The sequence below is a fragment of the Haliaeetus leucocephalus genome, unplaced genomic scaffold (assembly GCF_000737465.1).
Source record: "Haliaeetus leucocephalus isolate CR32 unplaced genomic scaffold, Haliaeetus_leucocephalus-4.0 Scaffold252, whole genome shotgun sequence".
Lineage (NCBI taxonomy): Eukaryota > Metazoa > Chordata > Aves > Accipitriformes > Accipitridae > Haliaeetus > Haliaeetus leucocephalus.
In genome coordinates, this window is record NW_010972688.1 from 211,711 (window position 1) to 225,205 (window position 13,495).

Sequence of the window (13,495 nt, forward strand, 5' to 3'; positions counted from 1 at the left end):
TCTGGACAACCTATGGGTCTTTTGGAGGCAGGTGCAGGTAAGGTGAAATCATTTCTGCCCTGGATATCTCCTACCTGACAGTCCCTGTGAAATAACTATGTGTATTTACTTGCTGTTGTTTTGGGGGGTTGGCAGCAGGCTTCTAGCTGGCATTTTCAGAGCCCAAAGCAAGGAAAATAGCACTGCTGTAGGCTGCTTGGCAGGGGTGGCCTTGGTGTGTTTTCTGAAAAGGGAGCCCTAGGATCAGACTGCCATGCTGAGTTCAAAAGTACCATGTGCCCAGAATGCACAGCTACTATGTGGTTAACCATATGGTTGCTCAGTGTCTTTGGGAGTGGTTTAAAACTGTGCGTGGGTGGTAGATTCAGCAGGAAAATATTTGATTATGCTGAAGAAATTTTCTGATGTGCTGCAGCTGTAATACCTCTTGCATTAGTCAAACAATAGCACTCCAGCTACCTTGTCCATCACATTAAAGATGACATATACTTATGATACAAGTGTGTGTGTGGCTTGCTGCCATCTTGCATTCTCAGCTGAGGTCAGCCTTACATGGTGTGTCCTTATTTCCAGGCTTTTCTTGTCTGTGGTGTTATGTCCTTCCCATTTACTGAACAGCTTTCTGTCTCCTGGAAAGCAGGAATTCTGCTTTCACATTATTTTGATCCTAATTAAGGTCCATATATTCTCATCATCACAATCGTTAATAAAATGCCACCTGCAGCAGCAAGTTCTGGGGCATGGACTTTCAGGCAGTCCTGAAATGTGTAGCTGCAAGCAGTTGTTTCCTTGAAAGGAATGTCAAGTCCAGCACTTCAGAGTTTTAGGAAAATCTTCTTGATCTGCCTGAAAAAAATATGTATTACTTAGTATCCTCCTGGTACCACCAGCCAGCTCTTCTGTTTCTGTCCTCCTGAGTACCCTTTCCTGCTTATCTTGATTTACCCTTTGCCTTTCTTCCACTGAAGTTCCTAACTCCAAGCAAGTCTCTGGTCCAGCTGTGCAACCACTGCAACCTGCAGCCTGCCTACTGACCCCAGGAAGAGCAGAAACAACAGATTGTGCTTTTCTACCCGGCTCCCAAACAGTAGCTGAAAACTCAGCGCCATAAACTCATTGCATTTCCCTCACAAACCGAGTGCTTACAGACCTTAAACATCCTATGGCTAGTGAGCAGCTGGGTTCTTTCCATCCAGCGTGGTGCTGTCTTTGTCTTGCAAGTAAATTTCCCAGGGCACCAAAGCAGTATCTGCTAAAACATCCCGGTCTGGGTGGTTAAGTGCTGACATGTCTAAGCCCCATTTGAATCCACAGCCGGAAACTCCACAAGTCTTCGTCCTCCTTGTGCCTTGTCTCTAGGCTGTGTCTTGAACAGTGTCTGGCACAACATGGGCAGATGGTAACAGTGGTTGTGGTCATCTTGTATGCGACACCTTTGTCATCAGGACACTCATTGGGTCAGAGAGTACCCCTGGAAACTCAAAGGACTTCTGTGTGTTTTGAGGTTCTCCATCCTAAAATACATCATTCACTACATTTATGTCTTATAGCTTCTATGCAATGCCCAAGCTGAGAGCACTATAACATTAGTATGTCGCAAGCTCAACTATTCTTTCCTAAGACATAATTTTTAAGCGTTGTAGGCATATAAAAAGGCTTAAATTAAAAAGCACCAGGTGCAAAGGAAACCTCCCTACTGCACCATCATAAGCTAGACCTTAATGAAGAATATGAAAGCAATTTTAATAATGCTGCATTTCACTGGGCAATTGGAGGATGACAATAGACTAAGTAGGAGAATTTTCTACCCTGTGATCACATAGTGATATTTGCATTTTCACTGATGCTGTTGTGAGTGGGGAAGGGAACTGGGTGAATACAGAGACTGGCCAGTTCTCCAGAGTAGGATCTATCCTGGCAGCCCAAGCACAGCTTGGAATGAATCTGGCTAAGGGTGGCACTAAGGCTATTAATAACAGTTGGTCATTTTGTAACTTTACCTCTAACCTTTACCAAATCTTGAACTCTTTATTTCCAGAGAATAAATGAGACATTTCATCTTTGCTTGTTAGAAAGCAACCTCAAAGTGAGCTGAAAGCATGCCATTTCTTCGGGAGAGATGACCCAGTAGTTTGGCTAGACTGGCATATTCCTGGTGCAGCTTCCCAGCACACCCTGTCGCATCCCTGAGAGCCAGGGTGCATGTGTCAGCCTGGGGCTCAACAAAGCCAGGTGCATTAGAAGGGCGCTCTCCTTGAAGACAACCAGTACTGCAATGCTGGAAAGCAGTGAGGAAGTTCACCACTTGCAGACAATTCCTGCCTCTTCTGAAGTACTTGTTAGACCCAAAGTAAGAGATCAGTGGATGGAAGGAATATAACCGTGGCCTACTCTAGTACTTCCTCTGCCTAATATTTTTCCATTTGTCTGAGTCAGTTAAGGAGCTTGGAAGGATTTAGTCTGTGGATTGAGGTTTTTCTTTCATACCTTATGAGCTACAGTCAACACCTACTCCAACTAAACTTATGAACTGCAGCTGGAAGAGTAAGTCATCTGTTCAGACACCTAAGAGATGACAAATATTTTTATTACATGCTTAATCTCGTATAGATAAAACTTTTCATTGACAGTTTGCCTCTGATACAGGATGCCCTAGCTAAAGGGTGGTATAGAAACCTGCCCCGGTAAAGTGGCCTAAAAGCTAGAAAACAAAGTGTGTCTCAGAAAGTGCTGGAAATAGCATTATTATCACTACTAAACCTGCAATGAAGGGCTCGCTTTTGTCGCATGGTGTTTGCAAAAGGAGGGGCATGGTACAGGTCGCAGTGCTCATTTTGAAAGATCAGGTAAGGACTACTGTCAGCAGCTTTTCCCATGCTGTTGAGGTAGCAACAAGCACCTCTACCATCAACACATGGACAGAAGATTTCAAGAACTCTTGGATGGTACCTGTCTCCATGGCGCTGTTTCAGGATTGAGGATAAAACCCATGTGGCAGTCTCAGTCTCTTTTTTATTGAACTGCATGTAGGATGGAGCTGGATTTCAGTTCTGACACTGCAACTCCTGCTGAACTAGTTCATGCACTACATGGTGCTCTGCTTTCAGCACTTGTGAGATTGAATCTCATGTTTCATGCAGGTGCAGAGAGATTTGCATATCACTTCTGCCTGCTTTTCTTGTCTCTTTTCATTAGGTATGAGGATGGAAGTAAAGGTCAGGGTCCTGGGAGGCCCATGGAGGAGTGTGACCTTGCAATGCAATGTGAGGACACTGTGTAGAGGACCGTGTTGCAGTTCAGAGGCTTGTGCATGGGCTGGCTGTTTGGGCCTTTTGAGCTGATGTTGCTATAGGTGATTCATACCGGGTTCAGTACTGCAGGGCTTACTGGACCAAATCATTGGAGGTCAAAGATGAAAGAGCTGCAGTGCTGATTCAGGAGAGTCCTCAGACTCTGGTCTGCAGGAGGCCAGGAGGGGAGAGCCAGGACTCTTCTGGCCTGGAGTCAGTTCTGTGAACTGACAGAGAGGTGAGACCTCTTCATTCCAATGAAACAAAATCTCCTTGTGCTACACGTCCTCTACGGAATAGGAGGAAAACATTTTCATTGTACTCTCATTCACCCACTCCTTCTACTTCTAAAGTTTTGAATGGTTTACTCCAGTTTCAGGGCATTGCAAGTGATTTCCCCTCCTTACATGCACAAACCCACACGCTCCCCCTGCCTTTCCTTTGGGCTGTTTTCTCCCACACACAATATCAAGAAATTAAGTGCTATGAAACCCTTTCTGATTCATCACAAATGTGGGGAAGATCTTAGTCAGAAAGGGGAGATAAGGCGCGAGAGCACTGACAGCAATTTCAAAGCCAGCTGGAGCGCGGTGGCTTCAAGCAGCCCGGAGGTTTAGACTGGCAAGTGCAGTATTGCACTGTTAAAGGAAACCTGTTTCCAAAGCAGGGCTGTCTGCACTCCCTTCAACTCACGGGTCCAACTAATCTTTGAATTTTGGGGAGCCAGGGACAGACTGCAAACCTTGCTGAAAGCCTGCTGGAGATGCAGTGGAGCAGCAAAGGAAGGCTAGGAGGTTTGCAAACTGTCTGCACGTATGGGTGATTCCTACATGCTATTGGCAAGAGCAAAGTGAATCCAAAAAAGATAAGGTAAGACTGTGGGGCCTGTTCTACGCTACTGCAAATATCACTTCTAATTCTGCATATTTTCAGGAACAGTTTGGGAGAAGCTTGCAGGGTTTCTTCTTGTGGCATTGAGGAAGGACGTGTTCTGTTGCTGTTCTTCATCCATGTCAGAGAGACCTGTGCAGCCTGCACAGCTTCACATTATTCAGGACAGAAACTGGGTTTGGAGCTGCTCAGCATTACAGATTTATTGCTGTTAAAATGAAAACAAACTCCAAACCTATTTACAAAGGCTTGAGATAGTACCAGTAGTTGGGTGACATGTTGTACCTGCTACAGGTCCTTAAGACCGGGGAAGATTTCTGCACGGTAAGCAGACCCCGAGGTCCTCTGGCTTGCTCGGCCCCATTCTTGTAGTTTGGCCAATGGAACTGTGGAGCATTTAGGTCCTAAAATAGCACCACATGACACCATGCAGAGATACTAAATCCATTCCTGAAAGCAATATAAGCACAATCAGGAGGGATTATGCTAGACCTTAAAGCCCTGATGTTTGGCTGATGTTGTATGTTCAGACTGGAAAGCAACTGCTTTGACCTCAGAGTGCTACTGGATTCATGGAGAAGGGACACAAACTTCATTCTTTGCTGCTACCCTTTGATCCCAAAAATACTCTGCATCAGGACCTGCTCAGAAGCTGTGTTTCTTGACTAACATGACATCCCAGAATGTGTGGCTCTCTGAAGGCCTGACACATCATGGCATTTCTCATTCTGCCAAACAGATGCAAAGTGAACTTTCTTCCCCCAAACACCACAGGTTTCCGCTTTCCTTTGGGAGGAAATGTTTAACCACATCTGTGAAAACCCTTTTTGGTTCTGTTGGCACATATAGCTTGGGTCTTGTAACTATTTTTCATCTCACTACATCATTTCAGTTTGAGCAAGTGGCTTTCTACTGGCTTGCTGTTCAGTAACTGATTTCCAGATATCTCCCAGGGCTGCAGGACTTTTTTCTGTTCACAGACTTCCTTCGCAGTCCACAGAGTGACAAGGAAACTACTGATTATTCCTTCCCCTCATTGGCTAAATAGAATAATTACATGTGGCTGATAAGGGAGGATAGAATTTGTCAGTGTTGGTCTGCCAGTGCTAAATTACACTCTCACAGAGTGAGGTTTTAGATTGACTCCAACATCCTCTCTGGAAAATTGGGTGGGATATAAAATCTTGTCTTGTACTGAATCTACTCCTAATAGCAGTGATCATTGTTTTACCACAGGGTTACAAGTAGTCTTCAGATTTTCCAAGCACCAGGATCAAAGGCTGCATTTGGTACTCCAAGACGAGACTCTGTCTTGGCTATATCAAACAGGGTGTTATCTCTCACCAAGCCTTTCTGTGAAGTTGTGGAAAAAAATCACACCCCCCACCCCCCACCCCTGCTTCACTTCTAATCATGACTAAGCTGCAGAGAAATTGGTAATGTTACAGTATTATCCTGGTAAATTTAGTTGCTTCCAGTAGATGGCATTACAGCAGTGCAGTCCTGATCGAGGTTAGTTCCTATCCCTGCTTGGGCTGCCAGAATAATCCCTCTGTTACTCTTTGCACAGAAGTGGATTTTTTTTTCTCCTAGCACTCAAATGGGGTTAAAAACATTCTTGTTATTTTCATTCGCTACCCAATAAAATATGTTATTTCTATTTTATGCATTTTTATCGCTTTTTTTGTTTGATTTATTTTTTAATCTGCATAACTCCACAATCACTTTATTTTAGAAAATTTGTCAAGACACTGAGTGTTTTGGATTGTATTCAAAATATGCTAACCACACGGCACTGCTCTTTCATGTATAGAATTTCTGCCTTCAAGTTATGTATCTATCTGTATAGCAGAGAGGAAGAATTAGGCACTTCACACTAGCTCCACAGCAGCTAGCAGGCAAAGTAGAGACCAGTTACAAGAAGCAGCTGGTAATTTTAACCAATTAATTACATTTCCAATATATTTGTTAGGTTTTTAGGGACATTCCTCTGTATGGTCTCAAAAATGCAAAAATATTGTAGACAGATATGCTTGCATTAAAAAAAAAAAAAAAGCTAAATATGAAGGTAACTGTTTTTACTGCTAATGTCAAAGTCAGTTCTGACAAAAACATGTTACCCCACTGATTGCACTTGGGTATAGCAGGAGTGGACATCACAGGCCCTCCATACAGAGCCAAAAGCCATTCTTTAAAACACTTGTCTTCAAGTCAACTCAGTTACATTATTCATTAATCTACAATTTAGGTTAGGAAAAAAAAAAATCTACCAGAAATGTGGGTAGCGTATTCTATTGTTTACCTTTGCATTACAATAAATGTAAATTAGAATTTGTCTTTATTTAACCATGCACTTGTGCATTTTAAGCCAAGACAAGCTGACTCATAAAAGACAACTCTTAGCAGTTGAATTTCCTTCTGTTTAGTTAAAACACATTCCAAGTCTTCCTCATTGACCTAACATGGAATTTATTAACGTACTACCCAATTCACAAAAAGCTGAGAAAAATTTAAGTATTCCCCATGATTCATCAAAGCTTCTAGTCCACCAGGTTTTGCACTTGCAAGAAAAAAAAAGCTTGAAGTATTTTTCTTTGCAAGCAAAACTATGCTGTGGCTTGGGAAGAAGAGGAGAGAGAGGGAAGCGGGGTGTGTGTCTCAAAGATTTGGGCATCACAGGTCTGGGGGATGGCACCTTCCCCCATTTGGGATCAGTAATCCTGAGTCCTTTCCTGAAATAAGGAACTGAACACAACCCTTGAGGACATCTCTCTGTGTATATATGTGCATGAATGTATATATAAAGACAGATAAAACAGTACTCCCTTCTTTACCCACTAGGCTTTTTATGGTTCTTGAAGCATGTTAGCATCCTGTTTGTTGCTCAGATAAGCACTCACCCAGGATAGGAGGCCTTACGTGCCCTGATGGAAGTGCAGACTGCCAACCCTAAACTGTTACACCCAAGGGCTCTCAGCCTCTCCTGATCTTTTACCACTTGACCATGTTAATCCAGAATACTGAGACAGATGCAGAATTTCAGGCTCTGGCAGGGTTAGATGGCTGTTGGTTGGGATTTTGGGACTGACAGTTTCAAAAGAAGTGGCCAAAGTAGTCTTTTGACTTGATTACACTAACTTGCTTATTTTCTTATTTAATATTGGCAGGCAGGCAGTATTATTTATTTGGTTTGGTACCAATATGTTTACTCAAAAGGAATGGTGGCTTGGGTTTTCTAGAAGAAGTTGCTGTTCTAACTCCACTGTCTGCTGTTTGCAACTTCTACAAAGTTTTGCAATTAAATCTTCTGTATTTAGCATGTGGTCATAAATAATTTTCCATTTCCTGAGAAAATGAGCAGAATGGTTAAACTACAGAGCAAACTGAGAGGGGAAAAGCAACAGCAGATTTGAGTATCAAAACTGGTGTGACATACATTTGCACATCCCAGCTGCTAAAGGACCCAAGTGGAAAAAAAGGAATTTACCAGGGAAATAGCTGTTTTGAGGGAAAAGAAATGCTATGGTCTGTGTATATGTCACTAAAACCACATCTCTTGAGTCATTCACAGCTGCCTTTCAGGCGGAGAGCAGGGGCAAAGGCACTGTCACCACTTGGTCCTTGTTCCCAGGGTAAGGGCCACGACTGGCTGTGCTGCAGCTGCTGCAGCCAGGCAGGTCTCCATGTCTGCAGTGGGCTGCAGGTAGGACCCCGGCCTGGGCTTGATTTAACTACACCTGGAATGGCTGTCTGTGCAGATCGTGGCAGCAGCTTACAAGCAGTGATCTGTGCTACAGCTGTATCCCTGCTTTCTTGCTGAGCACAGCCCTGGGGCAGACCTGCACTGGAAGAACCAGTGATGCAGCTCCCAATCTGCTCTGTTTCCATCCATCCCAGCTGGCTGCTAAGGGAGCCACGGCTGGAGAGCGCCAGCAGAAAGAGATGGGAGGAGATGGGAAGTGCAGGGAGTTGCAGGCACCTTCCTCACAGGGTGAGAACCTGGTTCAGAAAACACTGAGGGTCAGACCCATTTGTACATGTGTAATTAGATGTAACTCTGGTGTGTGTGCAAGGCCTCCATCACCCTTACATTGATGTTTTCCTTCAACAGAAACAACCTGGGAGCGGCCAAGCAGTGTGCCTGGGACTCCAAAGAGCCCCGTGTCACAGAAGAGTTCTGCAGGTACTGTTTGATGCTGTGCCTGACCACTGCATTGGGTGAATCTGCTTCTCTACCACTCAGCAAAGGAAAATGCTGTGATTACATGGGATATGTACTTAATGTACATGGTTATGTGAGTGTAGCAGAGTAAACATGGTGGGGCTTTCCCTTCTGATACCCATTCTTGCCTGTTGTTTCCCAGCTGATGCATGTTCTGGCCAGTTGTCTCAAGTGTCTGCTTAGAGCTGAGATGGCTCCTTCCTTGGAGCATTGAGGCAGATGGTGGCCCAGCAAGCCAGCGGGGCTGTCAGCTCTGGGAGGGAAGGGCAGGCTGCCTTTCCCAGTCCTGCTTTCTGCCAGGGCAGGGGAAGCAAAATGCTGCAGAGGAACGTGGGCTGGCTGTAGCTCTTCCATGCAGAGCACATGTGCACAATGAAGTGTTTTAGCATGCAGTAGCTACAGGGTTGACCACTTCACCTCTGTCCTGAGTTGAAGTTTCGGGGAATCAAGTAACAGAGAATCAGCTGCGTAACTGTACTGAAAAGCTTCAGGTACCACAGAAAGACAAAGCAAAGCAAAAATTACACTAGAATAAAAAGCGTTAAATGTAAAGGCCATTGCTGCCAGTTGACTGTAAATAATGCAGTCTAGAGGATGTTTTTCATAGAATTTTTTGGAACTGATGCCCCTCTATTGGCAGAGCTGAGTGGGAAGTATGCTTGAAGGTTGCGCATTTTGTTGTGACCAAAGGATTTGTGATGTAGTTATGTATCTTGTTTTAACCCTACTTTAAACATTATTCTTTGCTCAGCATATTCGAAAAATAAAGCAACCTACAGCTGTCACAAGGCTTGCTTTCTTGACATGAAAAGCCCATGTCCATTAAACCAGTGCTTTTTACATATGTGGTGGCTTGACCTTGGCTGGATGCCAGGTGCCCACCAAAGCTGTTCTGTTCACTCCCACTCCTCAGCTGGACAGGAGGAGAAAAATACAATGAAAGGCTCATGAGCTGAGACAAGGACAGGGAGATCACTCAGCCATTACTGTCACGGGCAAAACACACTCAACTCAGGAAAATTAATTTAACTTATTACCAATCAAATTGGAGTAGGGTAAAGAGAAATAAAAACCAAATCTTAAACCACCTTCCCCCCACCCCTCCCTTCTTCCCGGGCTCAACTCAACACCTGATTTTCTTTCCCTCCTGGCCTCCAGCAGCACAGGCTGGGGCAGGAATGGGGGTTGGGGTCAGTTCATCACTCATTGTCTCTGCCGCTCCTTCTTCTTCAGGGGGAGGACTCCTCACTCTTCTCCTGCTCCAGTGTGGGGTCCCTCCCACAGGAGACTGTCCTTCATGAACTTCTCCAATGTGGGTCCTTCCCATGGCCTGCAGTTCTTTACAAACTGCTCCAGCATGGGTTCCTTCCATGGGCTGCAGTCCTTCAGGAACAGACTGCTCCAGTGTGGGTCCTCCACGGGGTCACAAGTCCTGCCAGAAAACCTGTTCCAGCGTGGGCTCCTCTCTCCATGGGGCCACAGGTCCTGCCAGGAGCCTGCTCCAGCGCAGTCTTCCTATGGGGTCACAGCCTCCTTCAGGCATCCACCTGCTCTGGTGTGGGGTCCTCCACGGGCTGCAGGTGGAGATCTGCTCCACTGTGGACCTCTATGGGCTGCAGGGGGACAGCCTGCCTCACCATGGTCTTCCCCACGGGCTGCAGGGGAATCTCTACTCTGGCGCCTGGAGCACCTCCTCCCCCTCCTTCTTCACTGACCTGGGTGTCTGCAGAGTTGTTGCTCTCACATCTTCTCACTCCTCTCTCCAGCTGCCATTTGTTGCACAGTTCCCCCCCCGCTTCTTAAATCTGTTCTCCCAGAGGGGCTACCACCATTGCTGATGGGCTCAGCCTTGGCCAGTGGCAGGTCTGTCTTGGAGCTGGCTGGCATTGGCTCTGTCAGACATAGGAGAAGTTTCCAGCAGCTGCTCACAGAAGCCACCCCTGTAGCCCCCCTGCTACCAAAACCTTGCCACGCAAAGCCAATACAACATACCCTACTTCTTCAAACACATCATTTTACCAAACAGCATTATGGGAACTGTTTTGAGTTTGGGGCTCTCTTTTTCTTGGCTCTTTCCAGCTCAGTAACTCCTGTCATAACTCCTGATAAGAACCTGCTGCAGGATCCTGAGGGCAGAGTGGGCCCATGGGCTGAGCTTTTGTAGAGTCTGGTTCTGGGGTCTTCCTGGGTTGGAGCTAACACGTCATATTGCCAGCCTGTTGGGATGGGGAGAAGCATCCAGTTTCTTAGGCTGGAGGCAGTGAACACTGGTGACTCAAAAAAGGCAGTGTGATTTGTATCTGTAGATTCAATTATGTGATTAGTTTTTAAAATGTGCAATTATTCATTTGCTACCAGCAGCAAGCCCAGTAACTCTCCATCTGTTCTTACAGTGAATGGCTACCACATCTCTGGGACCCCAGTACACCAGCTTGACTCTGGTCATATGAGCCTCCGAAAAGCCAGTGGGGACCCCCAGGTAAGTTTTGGGGAAAAAGCCAAACAGTGGTATCCAAGAATAAATGTGTCTTCACTTAAGTAGTTTAGGAATCCACCCAGAGCAGGAGGTCAAGAGGCATTTTCTTTTAGAAACTGTCAGATCAGACAGATTTGTTGCATCTAGAATAGTTAGTCTTTGTGTCCAACTGGTAAAACAGTATAAAATGCCAAGATACTTCGGATTTTTTTGTCCTATCACTCCTTTCTGAAAAATCCACCAGGCCACTTCAGTCACTATTAACAACTGTACAAATTTTCCTGCCACTCCAGCCTGAAGCCTGGGCCTGTCTCCAGCACAGTCCTCTCTCTACACTTGCACAGCTGCCCATGTCTGTATCTCATTGTATTTTCTTGCAGCTCCAGCTTTCCCTCCCAAAGACAGTATTCACAAAAAATTTGTCCAAAGTTTTTTTCTCAATTACTTCATCCATTCCTGTCTCTCCTTTCACAGGCCTCCTCTGTGCCTTACGTAGCCTGTGCCTCACCCATCTCATCACCCCGGGCTAGCATTCAAGATTTTGACCCATGGACAGCTGGTCTCCCCTGCCTGTTTGTCCAAATTTTCAATAAAGGTCCCTGCACTTTTTCTTGCACCACTTCATGTCCCTGGGAGAGTCGTTCCTGCAGGTCTGCAGATGCAGCACAGGGCCCTCTTCCAGCTTTGCCCATGAAACTCTTCACTCCCTGCCAAAACAGCAACAGTTGAATAGCTGATGGGTTGCACTCCTGTTCGGTTGTGCTGGCATTTTTCCCCCCGATGGTACCAGACTGGAGTTCTCTGTTTCATTTCTGTATTAAATGGTAGGTTCTTCTGCAGTGCAAGTCCTCGAATACTCCCAGTGAAATGCATGTTTGTGTGCTCCTGCCACACTGACCTGAGTTGCCTGTTGCTCTCAGTGTCCCTGTGATGTTCCCTGCTTCTTGGTCTAAACTTTGTGTTGTCTACCAACTGTCCCTCTTTGCCTCAACCCACTTTCTTGCCCACTGCCTCCTAGGTGGTGGCCTTTAGCCTTGCCCTCATATGTGCTGTTTCAGCTACGTCAGCATTTCTGGTTTTGCTTCCTCACCAGTGGATTCATACCATCTCCCACAATACAGTCCAGCGCTTTGGACTCCTTGTTCCTTCCACATCAAACATCTTGCACTTAACTGCCTGTGCTGCTTCTTCTCCGAGCAGTTTGCACAGGCTGGAGGCAGAGCATGTGGGCACCTAAACTAGGTCAAAAGCATTTTAAAAACTGATGTAATGTATTACCAGACACCCCTGTCCACGTCTGCTGTGACTCCCTCAGAGAACCTGAATAAACTTGCAGGCAGTGACTTTCCTTTAAAAAGAACTATGTTAATCCTTGTGCAAAAATTTCCATTTCTCAAGGTATCTGATTCACAAATGTTTTTGCAGTTGGCTTGGTACACAAGTCAGATTAACTGACTGCCTCAGACCTTCCTTTATAACAACATTTGCCACTTTCCATTTTTACGGTGCCGGGTCTGACTCAAGTTTATAGCCACCTTTTTGTTCAAATTCACATCTGGGATACATGGGGAGTCCATTGCCATGCACTGGTTTGCTCAGCTGACTCAACCATCAGACTGACAAAAATCCCTTTCATGACTTTTCTCATTCACTTCAACAGCCTCCACGACACTTTCTTTCCATTGCTTCTTTATTAGAGGTTTTTCCAAATTGAAGCCCTGACCTAATTCCTGCTTTGAACCTATAACTAGTTTTGAATCTATAACTAGCTGCTAGTGCCATTAATTCTAAAAGCAGCTTGTGTCCACACCCGCTTGGGAGCCTGCTTTTCCTGGGAGCTGTGGCTGCTTTTGCAGAAGAGTCCTTAGTAAGGAAAACAGCTGACCATAAACTGTTGGTTGCAGGAAGCTGTTCTCCACACCCTCAAACTCCCATACACTGTGGCCAGTCCCTCTCCTCCTTGCCTGCCTTGGGCCATCCCAAGCTGCTTTGCCTTGACTGCCTCCTTGTCTGTTCTTGGCACAGGCTGCCTTCTGCTGCAAAGCAGCTTCCAGGCGTTCTCCCGGATGCTTTCTCAGACCTGGGTAGCAGCCATCATGCAAACAAACGCTGGCAAGATCCCTCAGGCAAGCCTAGCCACATTTCTTGGAAACAGGTCAAGGGGGAAAAAGCCACAACCGAGAACAACACGGAGCTGCACTGTGCTGGGAGCAGGGCCAGGCCTTGTTTACGGCTTCCTAGAGAGCAGCTACATGCTGCCCGCTCAGGTTGTCACAACCGCCACAAAGGCAGCAGCAGCTCAGCCTGGCCGCGGCGGGGCCCCGTGCAACGGCGCGCGTCCGGCCCCGGGCACGTCGCTGCTGATGGGACTTCAGCCGGACGTCGAAGCCGGTCGTAGCCCAAAGGGACCGCGCTGTTCTGGGGCGCTGCACGAACGCTGCCCGGCCGGGGTACGCGCCCCGCGCCCTTCGCGTCCGGCCCTGCTCGTCTCCGCGGCGGCTGCTGTGGACGCGGCGCCTGGGCAGGGGGACACGGGGCTGGGCTCCACGGCACAGCCCAGCGACTGCTGCCAGGAGCGGACTCGCAGGCTTTACGGCCGACGCCCCCGGGGGGCGG

The 13,495-nt window shown here is 46.5% G+C and overlaps 1 protein-coding gene across 1 annotated transcript in view; it reads left to right on the forward strand.

Moving 5' to 3' along the window:
• Positions 1-13,495, forward strand: part of GAS7 (growth arrest-specific 7) — a 65,658-nt gene that overhangs the window by 17,364 nt on the left and 34,799 nt on the right. The window contains exons 3-4 of the mRNA XM_010568754.1: positions 8,293-8,364; positions 10,797-10,882. Coding sequence (XP_010567056.1) covers positions 8,293-8,364; positions 10,797-10,882 — 158 coding nt within the window. The remainder of the gene's footprint in view (positions 1-8,292; positions 8,365-10,796; positions 10,883-13,495) is intronic.